We start from the raw sequence: 24116 nt of genomic DNA, 5'->3' as shown, positions 1-24116 counted from the left end.
GGAGACAAGCAATCAACAAAGAAAATGGCTGTGCCATAAACAAGACCCTCACTGTCCATGCGCTCCACTTAATTTCACATTAGCTGCATTGAAAACTGCAAATCAGCAAATCGAGGAAGGCAGAAAGATGTACTGCACCAGACACTTCACTTACTAACCTTCTGCTGTTATGACAAACAAGCTTCTCCGACCTGCTGAGGCAGGTACAATTATATATAAGACCAGAACTACAACAAGCCAAAGCAGAATAATGCTTATTTGATTTAAAAAATGCAAATCATTGCACACGATTCACTTCCAAGTCAACAGTGGCTCAGAGAAGCTTCACCCTGGATGCAACACTGTCAGAATTTCGCACGGCAATAAAAAATAAAGTTTACTATCAGCTGAATTGACCCAGAATCCTCCTCTGTGTATGACTCAGCTTATAGGCCTTTCTGACATTCCCGCAATATCGCAACTTTTCACGTTAATCAGGGCAACTGAACATTCAAATGAGAGAAATGAACACATGCCAATGAATATATCCAACCTATAACAAGTGCCGCAGGGCCTCTAAACACACCTTAAACCTGTCTGTTCCTGGAAAAATCCATTTTTCATTCTTCAACTGAAATGACTAAAAAATATATAATTTTTTCCCTTTTAAGCGCCATGTCTTTTTTGTCTAATCAAAAGCAGCTTTGGTCTTCAGGAGCTGCACAACAAAGCATGCAAGTTCTGCGGCACCACATGGTACTGATAAACACATGCTTGCACAAAAAGATTCACAAAATTATTGCAAAACTGCAGGTGGGACTATTAGCCAGATTTGTGCTGCAGGGCACAGCACGTATTCTCATGTGTCTCTTCAAAGTTCTGAGGAAAAACAGGGCTGGACAGAGGCAGAGGCAAACACTTTTGCATGCTTTTAAACATGAACACACTGGGCTCTATCCGAAGGACTGCGACCATCCCGGCAGGCAAGGTTTCAACACACAGCTACTGAGCTAAACAGGTCTGTTTCCTATTAAAACAGGAAGCTGGAGACATACTATCAATGGACTTGTCCCATTTTTAAATAGCCGACAGCCTTTAGTCTGAGTCACAGCCATGAATTCTGGCTTACTGCATGTAGTTACTGTTAACTAGAGCTGTGCAAATAATCGAATGTGATTTTCATGTGCATCTCGTCAGTAAAGCCGGTTCTGTGATTAGTAGTAAATCTTGAAAAATTCATTGGCGATTTTGAACGTGATATTGCGTAGCTTGTCAGCGATCTACGGCTCTGTGTAGTAAATGCTGCTCCATCTGAATGCATGTGCTGGAGATTTACTACTAATCACAGAACTGGCTTTACTGACGAGATGCGCATGAAAATCGCATTCGATTATTTGCACAGCCCTACTGTTAACTAAAACCACAACTATTAAAAATCTTTTTTGGTATACATATATATATATATATAAAATACTGTGTTGCAAGTCAGAAGTAGTGGTCAAATGGGTTGTTAAAAGACGGTGCAGATACTTGAAAACCAATTAAATTTTTATATTACTCAAATATTTACACAAATTTTATTAAAAACTGTCCATTGACAAAGCTGGCGGTAGATTTTGGACCCGACAAACATCTACTTCTGTTAACTATTTGATGTAATAATGCAAAACTGGACAAATACAAGCTGATTAATTGATCTAATCACTATATTTGTCTATAGTGATTAGGGTTGGGTACCGAAACCTGGTACCAGTATGTAACCGGTATGTACTAGAACCGAATCAGAACGCAGATTTCGATGCTATGCCTGAGCGATCGGTTGAAATATTTGTCCTCTGGTTCTCCGAAACAGACGTAAGAAGCACCATCACCGGCACCACACGTGAAAAATTATTTCCCGACTGAGAAAATGCACGTGAACTCAAGTCAGAAAGCTCTAATAATACAAATCCAACAAATCTTTGTAGTAACAAGAGTGTCCATGTTGTTTTCACATTCCGACTTAAAAGCACAACTCGGGAAATGAGAGCATCCGAGGAGCGCGTGAATGCAGTAATTACATTTGCTCTGACGGCAGCAGGTAGCCTTCCATTAACTAAGCTAAACATGCTTAAATTAAAATGCCTAAAGCTAAACTTCCCTTGTATTCACATTTCTAAACCTGTTGTCCAAAAAAAGAGAACATTATAACCTTTTTACTCCACAACACCAGTCAAATGCTTCCTTTTGTGATCTGCTTCTTGTCACAGAATGAGGCAGAAAATATGTTCCATAGGCTACTTCAAAAAGAATACATCGATTAGCAATGGATTATAAATATACTTATTTATTATGAAAATACCAGAGATGGCTTGAATAACACAGATAAACTATATTGTCGCAGTCGAGTGTTTATTGTCTTTGTTTTATCATTCAAAACGTTTATATGTTCGGTTTACTCAGTTACAGCTATAATAGGATGTCTTTGACATTATTAGGGATTTCCTGGAGGGTCATGTGTTCCGCTACTTGGATTTTCTGTGCGAGGGCACCCTTTAGAGTCCAGTATGAATGAAACAGACATCATGTGTTTATAGTGCTAATGGCCAATCCATCATTTTTGGGGGAATTTTTATTTATTTATTTATTTTTTAATAAGTACCGGTTCAGGCACCGGAACCGTTTTAAACGTATCGATTTGGCACCGGTATCGAAAAAAACCCAAACGATACCCAACCCTAATAGTGATAGTCACAAGTAGGTGGTATTATGGGGAGAGTATTTTATTGGACAAATAAATGAATACGCCTGCGAGTGCAAACTGAATCATCAATGTTTTCCCAGATGACTTAAGTGACTACAAGGCAATAATCACTCAACTTTTACAAGTACGCAACCATACAGATGGCCTCAAATGAACAGACAAGGACTAAAAGCCACAAAAATTTGGACTATAACAACTTCAGGAGACAATGCCTTTTCAGTGAACGCTGAGCGAAATAAAACACAAAGCACTTCATCCCACTGCAGCGTGTACACTGAAAGAGTGCCGAATCGAATGGCTTACCTCTTGCTGACAGTTTCTTTGTGTTAATAATTTTAGCAGCATATTCCTGGCCAGTGGATTTTTTCACACATTTCCGCACCACGGAGAAGGCACCCCTGCGAATGAAGAACACACAAAGTTTAAGTTTCCCTCAAAAGTAAAAGATGCACCTGACTCTCGCAAACTCGGAAGAGCTGTCGGTCATTGAAGATGTAACAGCGGTTCTATTATAAATTAGTGATGAGTATTCCAACAGCTTGCTTCAAAAAACTGATTCACCATTTTCCACCAAGTTCTAAAATGCTGTTTATTGTAATTTTATGTAATTAATTTAATGCAATTGAATGTGTTCACTGCTTACAACGCAAATAAAAGTTACATTTACATGATTCTACATTAACAATAATTTACAGTGAGTCAAGAATCCTTGGAAAGATTCGGTCCGATTTGTGAACGAGTCATTCCGATTCATTGGCAAGATTCGACACAAAAGACCGATTCGTTCACAAATCGGACATTGCGAGAAATTTAAGTATGACAAAAAGAAGTGTAAATCAGAAAATGCTCTAATGTCTGCACACAATTAGACACTTAACACAACACTGTCTACTCCACTTCGGACATTAGCCTCTAAAAATGGGCGGCGTGCACAGCACTTCACATCTGCATGTCAGTAATGCTCTTCCCAAAAGTGAGATTTAATACTCAGAAAGGCGTCACTGCTCATTTATTGATTTTATAATCCCTCTTTATCGCTCCCCTCCTAAGATATTAAAGTGTGATTAACTGTGTGCGCGACACACTCAATATTTCATTGTAATATCAAGTACGCGGCTACATAATCTTTAGTGCACTACAGAGTGCACTACGCTGCAATAATTTTAAGCAGCTGCAGAACAATACGATTTAACCTCGGGTTACGAGTATAAAACAAACCACGCAGTTAATGTCAGGAAAAGTGGCAGCCAAATACCCAAAGTAACCGAGAAAACCTCCCTGCCCATCAGCAAGCCCTTAAAATAAAACAAGGCGTGAACACAAAACACAGTGTGTACTGTATTCAACATTCTTCACCACAGATAGGTTACTCCAAACCACTACAGCCCTTTAAACCTGACATTAACAACGGTTAGAGCTGGGCTTGATCGGATCAAGTCCAGGACTGAGTGCAGTACTCGGTTCTGGTCTTGGTCCGATCAAGCCCCCCTGTGCGTGGCTCTCGGAGAGGTTTACGAGACCCTTTGCGAGCCATTTCCCCCGCTGTCAACATCCAAATCAAAGAATGGAACGAAACAAACAAGAGTAACTTGCGCCGATGACGTCACGCCGCTACAATGTTGCGCGCACTTACTTTCCCAGCTCTTCGTAAAGCTGATACTCGTCCGTAAACCTGGTCGAGATTACAATTGTAGCCATGTTGTGCGTGCGTGTGGGGAGGGGGGTCGATGCCTCTGCCTCTGCTGCTGCGGTTCAGGTTTCGGGAGGAGAATCTCATGTGTTCCAGAGAGAGAAAGAAGGAGATACAGACGGAAAGAGCGGAGGGGAGGGGCTGGATGGTGGGGGTGGAGAGAAAATCACGCGAGACAACGCGAGACTTCCCTGCAATCAGCAAAGTCACGGGTAGGGTGACAGACTGACAGATCTTTTTCATTTATTTCATATTTATATATATCATTCATTTATTGGCAAGAGTCAGTTTTATTCATAATATGCATCGAAAACCATTTAACTGGTTAAATTATGTAAATATAAAAAATAAAAAGGTGTCAGAATATAATACACGTTAGAGTATAATAAAGCAACACAACACGATATTAAATAAATTATTTCGATTCACTTTAGCTATCTGTAATATGTTTGATAATAATGTAAAAAACAGCCGCGTTGCTACTACATTTATACAAAACATTACAGTATGGTCATTATAAAACATAAAAACTGAAATGTGTTTGGTTGAATAGTTAGAAACATGAAAATTAGTATGTTCTTATTATCATGCAAACGTTTGGGATAAGAAAGATTTGATGAGAAAGAAAAGAAAATGTTATTTATTTATTTGTATTATTTTAAAAATAAGTCTCGCATTTAGTTCATCAAAAATGCAGTAAAAACAGTAATACTGTAAAAACTAATAATAATAATTTATTCCTGTGATGGAAAAAGCTGAATTTTCTGCAGCCATTACTCCAGTTTTCAATGTCACACGATCCTTCAGAAAACGTTCTAAAATGCTGATTTATGTTGATAACAGTTCTGCATCTTAATATTTATTTATTTATTTGTTTGTTTGTTTGTTTGTTTTTGTCCTGTAATACTTTTTTTCAGGATTCTTTAATTAATAAAAATTTAAAAAGAACAGCATTTATTCCAAATAGAACTCTTTTGGAACAATATATGCTAAAAGTTTGTGGTCAATATGTTTTTTCTTTCCTTCTTTGAAAGAAATTAATATTCAACAAGGATATGTGAATTTAATTAAACAAAAAATGATAGAAAAGACTGAAAACATTTAGCTATAGTTCCAGCGTTTAAAGATATCTATGTATATGTGTGTATGTATAGTGTGTATATACACACACATAAAGTCTTGTAGCTGGTGATTTCCTTTTTTATTATTGGGGGAAGGGGGGTTGCCTTCACTAAATTATCCTTTTGCATCTTTCAATAGTCTCTCAATGAATATGAGGTCATAAAAACAGCATAGTATAATAATAAAGATTTAGTTTAAATACTTTTAGATGAATAATAGCTCGTCAGATGACAGATCACTCAATATACATTGCTTTTGCTTCCATTTAAATATCAGAATACTTTATATCATTGTCTGGCCATCATGCTCTTATAAAGCCCACTGCATGCTCCAAACGCACTTTCAAAAAGACTTTGCTTGTCAGGTTATCGCACCTTATAAGTGCTTCTATTCCTTCACTCAAGGGACAGTGTGTTCTCTCACTCTCACACCAGATTGCAAAGATGAAAGTCTGCTCTCCATTTAAAGCATCAGGCTATGAGAGCGGACCATTACATCTAAGTAATAAAGTTTGTTATGGCTGCCGAAGATCCTTTCTTGTGATTGACTTCCACAAAGATGAAGTCATGGTAAAAATCTTTATAGAGATGAAACATCGCTGAGCCCATGTCATGATTAGCACTCAGTAGTTTGAATAGTACATTTAGTTACATCCTAAATGAAGTTTATTTAGCAAAAAAAAAACAGTTCTATAAGAAATGCGGTTATGTGTCATTATATTGTCGATGTTCCTTAGTGAGCTCTCAGTTATTGGCCTGTGTAATCACTAAATACAAGCAGCATTCATAATTGATGCAGTTTTACTGTTAATCTGAAATATTCAGCACTTTCATCCATTAGTCCATCATAAACATAAATCTAGTGTGGTCCATGAGAATGCCTTCAGTTCATTTAAATTCCAAAACTGCTGAGATTGTTTTTTTTTCCAATAATCTATTTAAAATCATCAAATAAAATATGACAACAATGGTATCATATATTTGACTTCTTCTTTACTTTTAAAAGGATCACAAAAAATGCACAGGAAAAAAAATGTTAACCAGAAAAAAAATTCATGTACAGTTTTTGGAAGTAAAAAGATTGTCATCTTATAATTTACAATGACAAAATGTAAATTGACATTTCCAGAAACTTTGCATTTGTTGGTTTTTCATTGAAATATTTGTTTCTTCAAGACATGATTATTATAGATAATTAAAACTAAAACTGAAACTAAAATTAAAACCATTTAAAAAAGACAAATCAGTTTCATGAATTTCATTACTTGAAATAAACTAAATGTTAACTGGAATAAAAAAAAACTTTAGTTCAACTTGATGTAAAACAACAAAAACAAAAACTGAAATAAAATAATAAAATCTATATAGACATGTAAACCCCCCTACTAAATAACTACAAAAAATCACACAAAAAAATACTAAAACGTAAAATTAACGATTTAAAATGAAAACAAAAATATAAAAATAAAAGCTGATGTACATTAGGAAAACATCCAACCAATGAAATTACAAGCTTGACCTGAACATGCTAAACATGCAAATCATTTAATTATCCAATATCATAATACATTTGTGCATATCAGAATACGTTCAGGTATGCACATGACATCACTCAGGACATTTAGCCAATGATATCAGATGCAGAATTCAACAGCAAATCAGATGAATAAACACATGAGATTTTATCAAGAATTAACCACCATCCAAAGCACCCCTTATGCCATCTCGATGAAATGACCAAACTCTGTGTTCAGAGAGATTATGGCAGCAGTGTTTGCAGTTCTGATGTTGATCTGAATCAGTTGACTTGTTTGCAAAGTCTCTATAATGGCAGCCAAATGAAGTAAACTCTCCACATTGCAACTCATGCTGCAAGACATAACACTCTGGATGAAGGAACATAAATTAGTCATCAATCAATAGAGATCAATGGGCTTATTTTCACCAGGAGCACAGAGTTCAGCTCTTGTCTTCGAGATGGAGAGAAAGCTTGAAACACATGGAAACACACGCCATTCACTGCAACTCTATTCATGAATTCATATACTCTATGAAATATTCAACATTTCTAATGTATGGGCTGAATGATTTACTTGTGATGACATATTTATCATCTCAATTTATGAAATCAGGCACTGAATATTAGATTTTCAAAAACATCTATGTCTATAAACACATTAAAAATGTAATTCTTCATCGGTTTTTACAGTATTTTATTTATTATATTTAATTACATTTTAAATATGAATTAAACAACAGCAAATATTGAAGTATGTTCAATTTTGAAAGTTTGAAATAATTTAATCTAAAAGCCTGAAACCACTATATATACTGTATATTAAAACAACAATTTGAGAAATGTTTATGAAACAATTTCAGAAATCTTTAATATTTCTTATTTGTTTTATGCCATAATCTAAAAAAAATTAAAGTTGAAACTCTGAATTCTTGGTTTCTATTTTTTTAATTCTTCATGGTTTTTAAGATACACATTAAACTATATTTTAATTATTTAAAATTAAATAAACAATTGTAAATATGTATTACATGTATATATTTATATTCATATAATTTATATTATATATAAATATATTTAATATATAAACATAACATATTTTTCTGAAATATATACATGCATGTGTGTGTGTTTATATATACATAATAAATATACACAGTACACACACATATATTATGTAAACAAAAACTTTGATTTTGGATGTGATTAATCGCGATTAATTGTTTGACAGCACTAATATTATTATATTAAGTCAACTGATCACTTTTTACAGTGTGTATATATATATATATATATATCGCTTTGGATAAAAGCGTCTGCTAAATGACTAAATGTAATGTAAATGTATATACATATATATGTCTTCTTTACTCTTTCAAAATCCTAAAACATATTTGCGTCCAAATTGTTCCACTGTGGTCTAAGATGAAAAATGCACAGTCCAGCTGCTTGGGAAACAATTCCCTAAATCGTACTTCACACTAGAATCCCTGAATGAAGGTCATGTGGATCATGTTAAAGAGCAGTCACTCGGGCCTAACCGTTTTAACACTGCATCAGGTAGTGTTGCAAACATGTTGGCACATGTAGTTCCTTCTTAACCTAAACATCAAGGATACTTAGTATGTGACTTCCACATGTTGTCAGCGTGAGAGCAGACAGAGTGAGTGAGAGAGAAAGAGTGTGAAAGAGATTGAAAGTGACAGTAAGAGAGAAAGAGATGCTAACAGGTTGTAACAACAGAAGAGTGAGCTTTTCTCAGCTGTTAATGTCACTGGCTCTAATTTTCTGGCATGTCATTGGGGAAGACGCTGAACTCATCAGTCATTCTTGAGTCTCCACATGCTCCCTGCAGAATCACTGTCACTCTTGCTCCTCCGCTCACAAGTGCAGCACATTATCACATGTAGCATGAAGTGCTGGCCATTATCATATGCTCAGTCAGTGTGTCACAAGTCCCAACTGTTGTGACTGATCTTCTATCAGTAGCCATCAACTAGAAGGTAAGGCTATTAACTATAACTTTTGCCCAGATAAACTCCTAATTTGCTGCTTGTTAATAGTTAAGGTAGTTGTTATATTTAGACATGTGGTGGGATTAAGGGATCTAAAATATGGAGGATAAGACATTAATATGTATTTTAAACAGCCTAAGCTCTAATAAACAGCCAATATGATTGTAATATGCATGATAATAAGCAACTAGTTAATAGTGAGAACTGGTCCCTATACTAAAGTGTAACCATTTGCTGATTTGCTGCTAATTATTTCTTAGCAAGTTGAAAACCGTTGTGCTGCTTTATAGTTTTGTGGAAATCCAAATACATTTTTTTTTCAGGATTTTTTTTTGATGAACAAAGTTCAAAGTTTAAGGAACAGCATTTATTTGATATATAAGTCACTTTTGATCCTTTTCATATACAGTATATAAACGTTTATTAATTTTTTTATATATATTTATACAAAAAACTAAACTAAAATAAACTAATATAAAATCATTAATGCTTCTTATTTTTATGTCATAATGTTTTTTTAAATCTTTAAAATTCTTGAAACTCAAAATTCTTGTTTTCAATTTTTTTTAAACTATGTATTAAACAAAATTGTAATTATTTTAAATAAAAAATTTTTTTTAAATATGCCCATTTATTTTTTAATTTGATAATATTTGATAATTGTATATTACAATACTGTTTTTACTTTAATAATTCAATATGTATATACTGTTTTATTAAAATTTATCATATAAAAATATAATATAATATATAATAATATAATATATAAACCATGTCTGCATTTGTGATCGGAGAAATGACAAACAACAAGTGCTACTCTACACTGCTCAAAACTCGCGTTTGAATCGTCAGTGGCAATTTCTTTAAATATAAAAAAACGTACTTACAGTCTGTGAGTCAGAACAGCCGGCATTGTAGTCTACTCTACCAGGATCAGGAAACTGTCCTCCATAAAATGCACTGGACTCATCTGAATATTTGGGTTGAAGTGTTCTGGAACAGTGTTGTAAATACAACTTAACCACTGATTTCTAGTCGAGTCCTCTTTTGGAAGACCAAATAAAGTAGTTTCGATTTCACAACGAAACAGCATCACACACCGCGGCCTAGAGTGAGCAGAGGCCGGGGGCTAGAGTGAGGAACGGCCAGCGAGCTGAGTGAGCGGAGGCCGGTGGGCTTGAGAACGTTGCGGCCGGCGGATTCGATGAAGGAGCGTCCAGCGGGCTTGCGGAAACCACATGTGACGACCCTGGGCTGGACTCCGCTTCGTCCACGGTGAAAGCCAATCCGGCGATCCACAGCGCAAAGTTGATGTATTCCCTCAGCGACCAGCACGGATCAGCTCTAGGCATGACGAAGCGATATCGTCCTCTTTTGGAAGACCAAACAAAGTAGTTTCACTTTCACAACGAAACACACAGCGTCTTCAGGACATGGCTGCAGCATCAACAATACTACAGTGAGAATAAAAGTTACGCCTTCTTTCTTTGCGTGAACATTTGGGTGGCGTTATGCAAATCTTCCCACATAGTGATGTAGACATGTGGGGGCGTGTTAGAACGAGCCGTTTTAGGTAGGAGTGGTTGACTCTTAACTTTTATAAAGAATATCTCTTTGGATTTGAGACTTTAGTCTTTGCAAATTTACAGATCTTCTGTATGCACCAAGAGCTTGTAACACTCCATAGAGAAAGGAAAACTTGAAATCGCATTGTATGTCCCCTTTAATATATAAACATAACATATTTTTCTGAAATATATACATGTATGTGAGTGTATTTATATATACATAATAAATATACACAGTACACACACACATTTTATGTAAACAAAGACTTTTATTTTGGATGTGATTAATCGTGATTAATCGTTTCACAGCACTAAATATAATATAATATAATATAATATAATATAATATAATATAATATAATATAATATAATATAATATAATATAATATAATATAATATAATATAATATAATATAATATAATATAATATAATATAATATAATATAATATAATATAATATTTGGTCATTTCAGGATGGGACAAAAAGTATCCCAATTGACCTAAATTCACTCTAAGATAATAAATAATGATGAGTAATATATTTTTTCTATTCATTAACAGTCTTTTTTCAAGAAAAAAATCTGAAGTATCAGACATAGGCAAAAGTCTCCATTTGATCTCCAATTAATTTCATAGTTTTTTTTTTTTTGTGGAGACATTTAATTATGTTTCAGTTTGTGATTTTCTTTTACTGCATCCTAAATTCTCTCAGCATAATTCGTCTGTCACCCCCGAACAGCCCCTTCGAGGGGGTTGTGTATGGATTTGCTTGCATGAATGCATTTTATTCTCTGCTATCATTTCTTAAGCTTTCTTTATAGTTCAGACATGCCCCAGAAGTGACTTAAAGTGACACAATGTGCTGTAAGTGGTGTTCTTTCACATATTATTGAACGGAGCCCTTGAGTGACTGGGCTTGTGTGTATCAGTTGAATTAAGCGGGCTGGCGGGCCGTGGAGGGAGTGTATGAGGACAGAGCGCTACATGATAATGTTAGCTTCAGCGTTACTGTGCAGAGGCCTGTGGGAAGGTGTCCGGAGGATCTCCCACAGTGTTTATGTAACAGAGTGCAGCACACTTCAGCTTGTGTTAGCATCTTCCCCCTCAACGCCCGTTCTCAACTGACCTGCTTTACACAGCAAACCGCCAAGAGACGAGGAGAGAGGTGAAATAAAGCTAGCGGTGGAGGGGGGCGAGAAAGATTACGCTTTATCCTGAGCAGAGATAAGACTAGCTACAAACAGAAAGAACGAGAGAGGGAGAAGGGAAGAATAGGGATATTATGAACGCCGATCAGATGACTACTACTAATATTAATTGAATTGTATGAAATATGCTAATATTCCAAACTGTATGCTGTATTTATTAACTCTTAAAATATTGTTACCATCTAATCGAACGATGAGTCAAGAAAAATGTCACAAATTGATATCACTTTTGATTCATTCATCAATCTTCAAATGGAAGGTCAAGTCAATCACATTGCATCTTGGTTGGGATACAGGGTTTCATGTTGTGTTTTCTAGTTGAATATTGCACATACTTCATGCTTTCAGAAAACCTTTGGAATATTTAACTAATGTAAAATTCTTACTCTTTCTGCAGTATGCAGCACACTATGTTAGGTTTATGCACTGAATATGTGCATGACAAATCTGCTAAAATGAGCAGTATGCAATAAAGCAAGCAGCACAAAATACTGCATCCCATAATGCATTGCATCCAAACTGACCTTTGATTTCCAGTTTGACAAATGCCCTGTAAGTAATGTCCACTGCAACTTTGAATATCTTTATTGACTCATTACTTGACCGGACTGCCAAGAAACAAGACATTTTACACTAGATTGTTTTAAAAAATATATACGATAATATATAAAACTCAATTTTTTGACTAATAATTTAATTGGACAAAAAAACATTACGTGAAACTGAATTTTAAAAATGCAAGAAAATGACGAGGACATGTGACATTACATTACATACAAAATTATCGTGGAACAAGGTTTTACTAATTATTAAAAAACTATAGTAAATAATATGCATACTGTGAATAATACTGTGTAATAATATAGGGTTAATTCAGAATTATTGGGATATTTTGTCCCTGTCATCTCAATAAAAAAAGTATTCCAATTTACCTAAATTCACCGTAATATAATATAATATAATATAATAATGTTTTTCTATTCATAAATATACTTCTCAGATTTTTTTTCTTGCAAAAGACTATAAGACATAATTTTACATACAGTACAAAATTTGCATACTGTGCATATTTTGTATTTTCTGTAAGCAAAGAATGTACATATGCATAGTAGACAGACCATATGGAAAAAGATAGTGTAGTATGAAAGTGTGCTATTCCGAATTCAGCCCCTATGTCCAATACTGTATCCCATAATGCAATGCACTTGACTTCACCTTCCATTTCCATGTGACAAATGCACTGGAATATGCACTGCAATTTTTAATATCTTTCTTGACTCATTACTAGATCAAACTGCTATAGATGGATAGATAGATAGATAGATAGATAGATAGATAGATAGATAGATAGATAGATAGATAGACGCACAGTATACATATTGCAAATCGTAGAAATAGTGTGAGTAGTGTGCTATTCTGACCACATGTTTTGTGTGTTGGAGATCATCTCAGTGTCTGGAGGAGTGAGCGGGTGGCATTGTCCTCTCAGATGAAGAACTGGCCATTGTAGCTTTACCACGCACACCTCTGCTGCTCTGAATTATTAAAGAGAAGTGGACAGAAAGAAATGTGTGGAGAGATTGTATGAGATGGAAGACATGCTGTGAGGAGAGGGTGAGAGATGAAACCAGATATAAGATGCAGAAAGACAAAATTAATGCAATTTTTTTATGTTCTCTCTGGAGAGCTTTCCCTACGTCACAGTGCATATTGTGCTGTGATTCCTGTATTGCTATTTTTCTACCGTTTTGGTTGGTGTGATGAGATGTGAGTGTACAGTGCTTCTCTGACACAGACTGTGCATCTTCATTTGGTAATGCGAGTCTTGGGGGGATAGCTTTACCCAAAAATGAAAATTCTGTTATCATTTACTCACCCTCATGTCATTCCAAACCCACATGCATTTCTTTCCTCTGTGGAACACAAAAGAAGGTATTTTGAAAAACAAAGTTACAAAGATGGTTAACATTTTAATACTGTATTACATTAAACATGTTATTCAAAGAAATATTCAACAAGACCACGTGTTGTATCACCTTGACGTATGGTAGCCCAATGCTAACACTTCTAATCTATTATTATGCAATTTCACTGCCATAACCAATATTTAGACAAACGTTCAAAAGTTTGGGGTCGATTTTGTAACACTTTTTGAAAAAAGTCTCTTATGCTTACCAAGGCTGTAAAATACAGTAAAAAATACAGTAAAATAGTAATATTATTACAAATAATATGGCCATTTTAATTTTAATATATTAAAAATGTAAATTATTTCTGTAATGCAAAGCTGAATTTTCAGCAACCATTACTTCAGTCTTCAGTGCCGCGTGATCCTTCAGAAATCATTATATCATGCTGATTTAATGCTATATTGTGATACTGTTTTTCAGGATTTATTTGAAATATATATATTTTTTAACATTTATGATGGGTTTTAACATTATACATGTCTTTACTGTCCCTTCACATTTTTATTAATGCATACTTACCTAATAAAAGTATATGTTTTTTCCCCCAAAAACACTACTATGTGTAACTACTGTTACGGATTTTAGAAAGGCTAAATTAACAAACAGAAACCCACATTAATGTAGAAACAGATATTTAACTATTCATTAAAATTATTTTTCCTACCAGAGCAGCCTTTGTGACATCAACTGAATATAATAAAATTATAGAGGTGGATCAAATCAAATTTTTTTTTATTCTGCGATAACGGATTAATCGGTCTCAATACAGAGTAGGAATATGCATTAAGAATGTTAATGATAAATCATTTAGATTTTATGTTGACTTCAAGGCCTCTTTAAAATCAATATGACTCGTCTTCCTGTCAGTCGAGGAAGCTTTTGAAGCGGATGTACAGTACATGTGTGTGTGCAAATGAATGGAAATGTAAAAGGCTAACAGCATGTTAGTAGATTGAGTGGAACATCAAGTTGACAGACGTTTTGACTGTACATGTGAATAATGCATGAAGACATAAACAGTGATGTACACTTAACCGCAGCTCAGGCGTCCTCATTACTCATTGTGTGCATGTTTGTGCTTTTTGCATGAATGCAGACAGAGAGAGGTCATCAGCGGCACAAAGAAAGAGTCGGTTGTGTTATCTGTTGTGTGTGTGTGTGTGTGTGTGTGTGTGTGTGTGAGCTGCGTGGGTCGCTGCATTGCTCTGAGATGGGCTGCAGTGCTGATGGTACATGACAGTTCAAATTTCTTCCATAAACCCACAGAGAAACCAAAGCGACATTCCCCATCTCTCTGCACATCAATGACAAAATATAATAGATAATACATGCATAAATACTAGTGCTGTCAAACGATTAATCACGATTAATCGCATCCTAATTAAGTTTTTGTTTACATTATATACTGTATGTATGTGTACTGTGTATATTTATTATGTATATATAAATACACACACATACAGTATACTGTATATTTTGAAATTATTTACATGTTTATACATTTATATATTCATATTCTTATATTTTATATTATATCTAAATATATTTAATATAACAACATAACATACTGTATTTTTCTTAAATATACACATGCATGTGTTTGTATTTAAATATACATAATATAGACATTATGTAAACAAAAACTTTTATTTGGGATGCGATTAATCGCAATTAATCATTTGAAAGCACTAATAAATACACAATATTACACAAACGAGTTTCAGCATTTTTCCATTGTATAGTCAAACCTGAAAATGAATCATAGCTCGATTGGCCAGGCTGATTATTTTGGTAATTTTGAGTCAATATAAACTGTTTATTTCATTAAAATTGCATATTTTTAAGTACTAACAAAAGACTGGGGTTGGTAAGATTATTACAGTAAATGTTTTTGAAAGATGTCCTTTATGTTCACCAAGGCTGCATTTATTTGATCAAAATACTGTAATATTGTGAAATATTATTACAACTTGAAATCACTGTTTTCTATTTGAATATATTTCAAAATGTATATATATATATATATATATATTTTTTTTTTTACTACTGACAAAACATCTAGATTTGATGGATTGGTCATTCAGCCTGCACACATATTCAAAATCTTTTAGAACAAAAAAGTTAGCAATAAATTATCCAATTCAATTTTTTATTAATCATTAAAAAATGCTAAATCGAGCTGTTTTCACTCATAGTCTCTAACTTCTGGATCCCAGTGTACATTCTCACCAAATGAAACACTCACTATAACTGTGTGATGGCTGTAGCACACAATGTGTTCTCTCACATCAGCTCTTCCACGTTGTAATCATGCGGACTAATCAGACTCTGAGGTGCTCTGGAGATCAGACCCAGTCAGCACATCTTCTCTCCTCGCAAGCATCCTGTTAATAATCAGAGCTCTACTGCTAAATGGAGATATTAAACAGGTCACAGCATATTTTTTTAAAATAACTTTTTCACCTGGAAGCCATTTATTATGTTAACAACAGTCGTCATTTAGTTTTACATGAATGTTTTACACCCTCTTTCTGGCTCTTAGAATTAAACAGGCTGTTTTTCATTACTGTACTTTTAAACCTGAACCAGATTTACAGAGTTAATTTTGTAACGTGACACATCTTCTAGTGGCAGAATTGTAGTGTGACCTGGATGGGCCTTTATTATGTTCATTAGAAACTGTCTGGACCAAACATTTTATTTTTCTTCATTAATTTTATTTTCAGCGCAAAACTGATAATCATAATAAGATCAGGAACATCTCTATTTAAGAAAGTAAACAGTGTCAATTTTGATTTTCATGTTGATTTTTTAAAAGGCATCTATGTTGACAAACATTTAGTGAACATCTCACACTTATATACCCACCTGAATAACAGCTCTTCTTTGGGTGTTTTGCATTAATATTATGAATCTATTTCATAATTCATCCTTATTATTTTATGAGTGGGTGAGCCAAGTTTCTGAATACCAAGTAGTTGCCGGGTCAATGTCTTCATGTATTCATCCCTATGACATCGAAAAGACAGATTTCAGAAGCAAGATTTCACAGTAATGTTTGCTGTATGGTTTTTTATTAAAAAATCTGGACTAAGAAGGTATGTTTGAGTTTTAAATTTTTCAGAAAGAGCATGTGCACATAGTACACTACTGTTCAAATATTTGGTGTCTGATTTTTCTTTAAAGGTATTTATAATTTTTTTTAAATGTTAAAGAATTCTTAAAAATGTGTCACAGTTTCTATAGAAAGCAGAAAAAAATGTAAGAATGTGAGCACCAAATCAATATATTAGAATTTCCGAAGGATCATGAAACACTGAAGACTGCATGGAGTAATGATGCAAACAATTTTAATTTGACATCACAGGAATAAATTACATTTCAAAATAGATCAAATAGAAAACAGGTATTTTAAATTCTAATTCTATTTTACTTAAAAAAATTGAAATAAAGATCAAGTACTGTATCAACTGAATTTAACTTGTTTTAACATGAACATAACATCGAAATCAACCCCATACCTTTCTTAATAAATATCCCTGGTCTCACAATACATCAGTTTGAGTATTTCTGAAGAAATATAAAATGTTTGGTTCCATAGTCTTTAATAACTTTCTCCATCTCTGTCACAAATGTTCTGCTTCTAAAACCAAGGCCATGCCAATAATATCAATACAAATAACTAATCAAATTCATCTTAATTGCAAGATCTCGGCTGGTTCAAGTACGCGACCTGCATACTGCCATTATTGCTAATGGGCCCTTGAGCTGTGAATTCCATGTGACTAATTGCTCTGTAACCGCAGGAAAACCACAGCCTGCATCTTAAATTCAAAATACTTAGTATTTGTAACTGAGGAAAAGGCCACAACATATTCCGTTTCTATGAAATTACCATCCTCGTAGGCAATTTCTTATGATGGATCTATATTTGTGGATCCTCTATTATTGTATGTTTTGCTGAGTCGATGATTTTATATTCAGAATCCTCTCATAATCATAATGGAACTAAGAAGAGAGAGTTTTCCAGTGAATAGCAGACTCTTTATTTAGCCATCGGCTTCATGATTATACCACATAAAAAACAACCTGAGGAACAAAAAACAGGAAAGTCACCTTGAGTAACAGTGTGAAGTCGACTCCTCATCCGCTCTAACATGACAGGCTGTGAAACAGACAGACGGACTATTAGAGAGTCAAAACAGACTGACAGAAAGACCGATCAACACGAACAAAACCACAGAGGACACTTTTTTTTTTTTATTTGCACCCATGCTGAGAGGAAAATACAGAACCAACATGAAGTTATCCTACAGCTGTCCTCTATGCCGTACACCAGCAGACGTCAATAGATGGATGACTCAGGTGGAGCTTATGTTTGTTCTGGGGGAAGGTGGGTGATGATGACATCTCGGAAATAAGCATCTGGATCAAGGACACAACACATGATACTATCAAGTGAAGTATGGAATATTAAAATAGTGTTTCCCATCCTTTTTTTGTCTGATGTATCCCATAAGCACCACCGTAAGGGTTAAAGGAACACTCCACTATTTTTGAAAATGTTATTTTCACAATTACTATTTTTATGCAGCGCCTGAAAATAGTCCCCAGCTAGGTAACTTCCAATAAGCCTATTTTCAGGCGCCGCATAATATCATTGCGCCTGCTGCACCCATGGTACGGCAGCCAAGTTCCTTGATTATTACACTGGAATGAGAGTATAGTTCCTAGCCATATCGGCCAAGAAAATCGCAACTTTTAATTTTCCGTCGGTCTTAGTACATGACGTAACTACAGAAGAGTCAAGTTTTAAATAGGAAAAATATAGAAACTCTTTGGTCATTTTTGAGCGAGATGCTAACGGTCTAATCAGATTCAATGATCTATGCTAAGCTACAGCTAAAAGTGCTACCGCCAAACCCGGAGATCGGCTGAATGGATTCGATTAACGGTAAAACTCAACTGTTTAACTCTGGGGGAGTTGGAAAATGAGCCTATTTTCAAAAATAAGTTTTTAAGTCCCCCTTCATCGAGCTCGTATTATACTGGATATCATTTAGCACTATCATTACTAACCAAAAAAGCTATTCATTTTTACAGTGATTCACTTTCAAACTAAAAACAACTGTGGGTGAAAAACTGACTCACCAAGCAGCTTCCTCTGTCTTCAACTTCACAAGTTATAACTTCATTAACTGAGATATTGGTTTCTGTTTTGAATGATGTGATGGCAGATGAATATGAAAATGCATAATATTATTGCAAAGAAAGAAGGGAGTGAGATGAATAAAGAGCACACGTTACATCTGTCCGGTGTAATGAATAAATACATTTTTAACGAATTTGAACTTCTCTTATGCCCACCAAGGCTGCATTTATTTGGTCAAAAATACATTAAAAAGAGTAATATTATTACAAATTAAAACAACTGTTTTCAATTTAAAGTCTTTTAAAATGTAATTATTTCCTGTGATACTCAAGTCTTCAGTGTCACACGATCCTGCAGAAGTCATTCTAATATGCTGATCTGATACTCAAGAAACATTTCATATTATTATCGATGTTGAAAACAGTTGTGCTGCTTAATATACTGTATTTGTGTCAACCGTGATACATGTTTTTCTGAATACTTTGATGAATAGAAAGTTCAAAAGAATGGCATTTTAATTTTTTCTAACATTATAAATGTATTAACTGTCACTTTTGATCAATTTAATTCACCATGGCTAAGTAAAAATATGAATTTCATACAAAAACAAACCTTACTGACCCCAAACCTTTGAACAGTAGTCTATTTCATGCTATGTGTGTTACATTAAATGTATCTCCTAACGTTAAAGTTATTTAAAGTCATTAAAGTTATTTCAAACTGTATGTTAGATTGTCCTAAATTACCATAATGTCTATGGTAAAACGTGACATTGTAGATTTTAAAGATGCGTGAAAAGAAGTTATATAGGCTACTATAAAGATATTGGTCCAGATCATTTTTCTATTTATTGTTTTGTCATACTACATGAGAATCGTGGTCTCTTATGTTAAAAAGTGCAGGCAGGTTATGCAGTAAATTGTGAAAACTGTTGGTGCCCTTGATGGGGAGCGGCCGAGAGCAAAGCCAGCATCCGGATGACAATGTGGGTCAAGCCAGAGCACGTCTGCTCTAGGGTAGAGACGTCTCTTTAATAGCTGACTCCGGATTAGTTCCCTGTTTTCGCTTCCACATTGTGGCTTATTGCACCCGGTGCATCAGGACTGATCTGAGGTCAGGCTCCAGGGTTCTCCTTGGCAAGTCCTCGGTGGGGGCTGAACGCAGTTATAGACGAGCCAAGGGACCGAGGGAGTACAGAGGAGTGCAGCATCTCTGCCTTCTTTTCTCACTCCTTCGTTTATTCGTTTCTCTCCTCTGTTGTTAGCAAAAACGCCTGCTATCTATAACGCAGCTCTTTGACTTTACCGGATTGAATTGCACACACCTGCAATGCCTCAGCAACAAACTGCATGTCTGTATTGTTTTTGAAGGATTGCACACTTGCTCCTTTGTCTGTTTTACTTCCTGCCCAAACTAAAATAAGCAGGGGAAGTGTGTCATTCTGCTCCATCAGCATCAACAATTGTAAATAATAATACTATCGCGGTTTTCTGAGATGATTTGAAAGATGTCAGATCTTCTAATCGTGATAACTGATCTCTGGCTAATTTGGTTCTTCAAACGAATTTGCGGATTTGATTAAAATATCTTTACTAAATTGTCTAAGATTACTGCGCGTTCTCGTGTTCCCCGAAAAGGGCAGATGTATCGATACTCAAAACCACGATCAGCAATGCAGAGATTGGCTGGCGGCAAGACAGCAACGTAATGACATAATATCATTAAACAAAAAAAGTGCTGTCAAACGATTAATCGCGATTAATCGGATCCAAAATAACGTTTTGTTGACGGTGGGCGGAGAAAGCTGTCCTGACACACAGACACGCGCAGATGGCGCGGCAACTCTGCCTTCAATCTGTCTCCTTAAGAAGAAACTTAAAGTTCATCTGCAGGTCTTAATCGAGGACACGCAGATCTGACGCTTCCGTGTGAACGCTCGGTTATTTGAATGTGTTATGACAGAAAGAGGCTACGCGAGGACAGAACAACAGCTTGTGTGTGTGTGTGTGTGTGTGTGTGTGTTTACTATCCTTCATCACACCGACACCAGCAGCAACACCTGCTGGACAAACTGTGCAAATTATTCCTTACAGAAAAAAAAGGCTTGTTTTTATTTATTTATTTTTAATTGTTTTTATAAGCAGTCTTTAAATTTTGTTTTGTAGCATTTTTTATCCAAGGGATGGAGCACTTATATTGTAACATTAAACAAACAAACTAATAAATAAATTTAAAAAAAAAATATTTTAAAAAATGTATAAATGTAAATATAATAGTGTTGTTTTTTATTTTTATTTTATCATGGGTGTTTCTTTAACTTCGGGCACTATAACGTTCCTGTGGTTTTTATTAAAATTCAGATTTCAGTTCTTTGTTGTAAAGATCACATTAAAATTTTTTCCATGCCATCATTTATAAATTTTTTTACTTTTAAAATGCACAAAATTATTGTATGTAAATATTTCATTGTTTTGTATGTGTGTGTGTGTATTCATTTTATATATATATATATTGTATACATGTGTGTATATATTCAGTTATATATATATATACTGTATGTATAATTTATGTATATGTATAATAATGAAAAAAAAGTGAAAAAATGACTAATGTCCCTTTAGTTAGTTAGTTAATTTCCCACACAGAGTTCCAATTAATAATACATAATTGGGTTCTATCATAAAATAGTTCAAATAAACAAGAAAATTAAAAGCATATCTCTCCCTAACAAGCCATACGATGTAAGATTTAGATTATTTTAACAATTAGGATTATAAATAGGCTAGATGTGTATTAAAAGTGAGGAAGAGATGTTTAGTGAGTGGTAGCAGCATCAGTGAGCAGGTAGCTGAGATAATACAGCAGTCACACACACAGTCCTGTCAGCAGGCCAGCTAAACAGCAGTCCCTCGGGACCGAGGCTAATCACTTCTGCTTCAGACTGAGAGAGGCTGGTGTGTGTGTGTGTGTGTGTGAGAGAGAGAGATGAGGGTGGCAGGGGTCTTGTTAATGCTAAATGTCTGATGTGGGTTCACAGCAGGTGTCAAAGGCCTGATTTGCTGCACACAAACAGGGAAGTCTCCATGAGCCCCAGTCTCCATGGGTTCACTCTCCATTACGTCACAGAGCCTGCAGCACGTCACTGGACAGAACATACAAGATCCAACCCACAAGTTGTGCATGTGATATATGTGTTGTAAAACACTGAAAAAAAGTGGTTGTATTCCAAGCAATACTTTCAACATTAAATCTAGTCCTGTGTCCCTGTATCACACTATTGCAAAGTAATTGGTTTTAAATTAGAAGTACAAAAAGTTTTATAAAAATTTATTAAATATAATAAATTATGTATAAAAAAAATCCAATATAAAAACTTAGTATTTTATATAATGTATATTTATTTTTATATTATAGATTATAAATATATGCTTTAAACATCTTAACAGTCCTAGACCATGGGGGAAAAAAAAACAAAAAAAACAAGTATACACTTTGTATTTTACATATACACAGTAAATATATTATATATAAATTATATAAAATATAAAGTGTGTATATTAGATTTTTTTCAAAGTCTGGGGCTTATATATATAAAAAAAATCCAATACACACTTCATATATTGTATATATTTTTCATACTGTATTTTTTAAATACATATTTTATTATTTCCAAATCCAGTGTGATTTGTCAGGACAAATTTCTGTGACATCTGTTAGGCAGTGGGGATATTTTATGAGTGGTATTCCAAGAAAATGTAATAACATGAATAATAATGTAAGCCTCTTATTTTATCTCATTTAAGTCCTTCATGCTTTTATTGTGGCCAGCCTAAGGCACACCTGTGCAATAGTCATGCTGTCTAATCAGCATCTTGATATGCCACACCTGTGAGGTGGATGGATTATCTCGGCAAAGGAGAAGTGCTCACTAACACAGACTTAGACAGATTTGTGAACAATATTTGAGAGAAATAGGCCTTTTGTGTACATAGAAAAAGTCTTAGATCTTTGAATTCAGCTCATGAAAAATGGGGGCAAAAACAAAAGTGTTGCGTTTATAATTTTGTTCAGTGTAATATACTTTTTACATGTAATATACTGTATAGGTCACACACATGCTCAGCATGATGTTATATGGCCCTGTTCTGCACTCTCTAATAATACAGCTGTCTCACTGACAGATATTGATTTATTACATTGGAAGTTCAAGAAAGGCTTTTAATGAACAAAACTACCAGAGAGAGGCTGAAAAATATGGTGAAGGAAGCAGTTTCCACTTCATATCAAATAAACTACACATATATAGAAACCACATGAAATCATGTGATTTACTGTATGTTCTGTGTTGATGTATTTAATGGACGGGACCTAATAAAGAGCTTCTCTTTTTTTTCTTTCATTCTTTCTAATAGTCTTTAACTTATGTCACAACCACAAACCATGTTTCTTTTTCCCAGAAGAGAAATAGTGTGCATTTGTGTGCAAAAAGGTATTTTTTAAAGAATTTATAGATGTGCACAAGCATTTAGATGGCCTTGATATGTGACTCTGGCAGAGAAACACAGTACACATGTCAGGATGGGAGAGACAGAGACATGCCAACAAAAACTCCTCAAGCTGATGTGCCTCAGCAGATCCTTTTTAATCAAGTCCATGAGAGAGAGAGAGAACGAGAGAGACAGAATGCAGCTGCTAGTTTCATTTACTGGCACTTAAAATACTCTGCACTGGTAGATTACCATTTATTAAAAAGTAATAAAAAAGATTTTATTCTGCTCACATGCATTAAATTGACATTATATTTAAGTATTATCAAAATGGCAAACCAAAGTATAGCAATCAAAATTACTAGACAGAAGTGTGTAAAAAAAAAAAAAAGTAATGTAAGATTTTTTAAAAATATTTTTTAATGAAGTCTCTTAATACTTAAGACTGTGAAGTCTCACCAAGTCTGCATTTATTTGATAAAAAAATACAGTAAAATCAGTAATATTGTGAAATATTTTTTACAATTTATAATAACCATTTTCTATTTTATTATTAATTTAAAATATAATTTATTCTTGTGATGGCAAAAATGAATTTTAAGCAGCCATTACTCCAGTTTTCAGTGTCAGGAACCTTCAGAAATCATTCCAATAAGCTGATTTGCTGA

At 34.4% G+C, this 24116-nt stretch overlaps 1 protein-coding gene across 1 annotated transcript in view; it reads right to left on the bottom strand.

The window, feature by feature from the left end:
* Positions 1-4571, bottom strand: part of LOC107601404 (calcium/calmodulin-dependent protein kinase type II subunit gamma-like) — an 86366-nt gene extending 81795 nt beyond the window's left edge. Inside the window, exons 1-2 of the mRNA XM_016293569.1 lie at positions 4356-4571; positions 3026-3120 (exon numbers count right to left, since the gene is read on the bottom strand). Of these exons, the coding sequence (XP_016149055.1) occupies positions 3026-3120; positions 4356-4420 (160 nt within the window). The 5' untranslated portion in view covers positions 4421-4571. The remainder of the gene's footprint in view (positions 1-3025; positions 3121-4355) is intronic.
* Between the last annotated feature and the right edge of the window lie 19545 nt (positions 4572-24116).

This window comes from Sinocyclocheilus grahami, unplaced genomic scaffold (assembly GCF_001515645.1).
Source record: "Sinocyclocheilus grahami isolate Dianchi unplaced genomic scaffold, SAMN03320097.WGS_v1.1 scaffold305.1, whole genome shotgun sequence".
Taxonomy (NCBI): Eukaryota; Metazoa; Chordata; class Actinopteri; order Cypriniformes; family Cyprinidae; genus Sinocyclocheilus; species Sinocyclocheilus grahami.
Note: the sequence above shows the minus strand (reverse complement) of the source record. Positions and strands in the feature narration are given on the sequence as shown.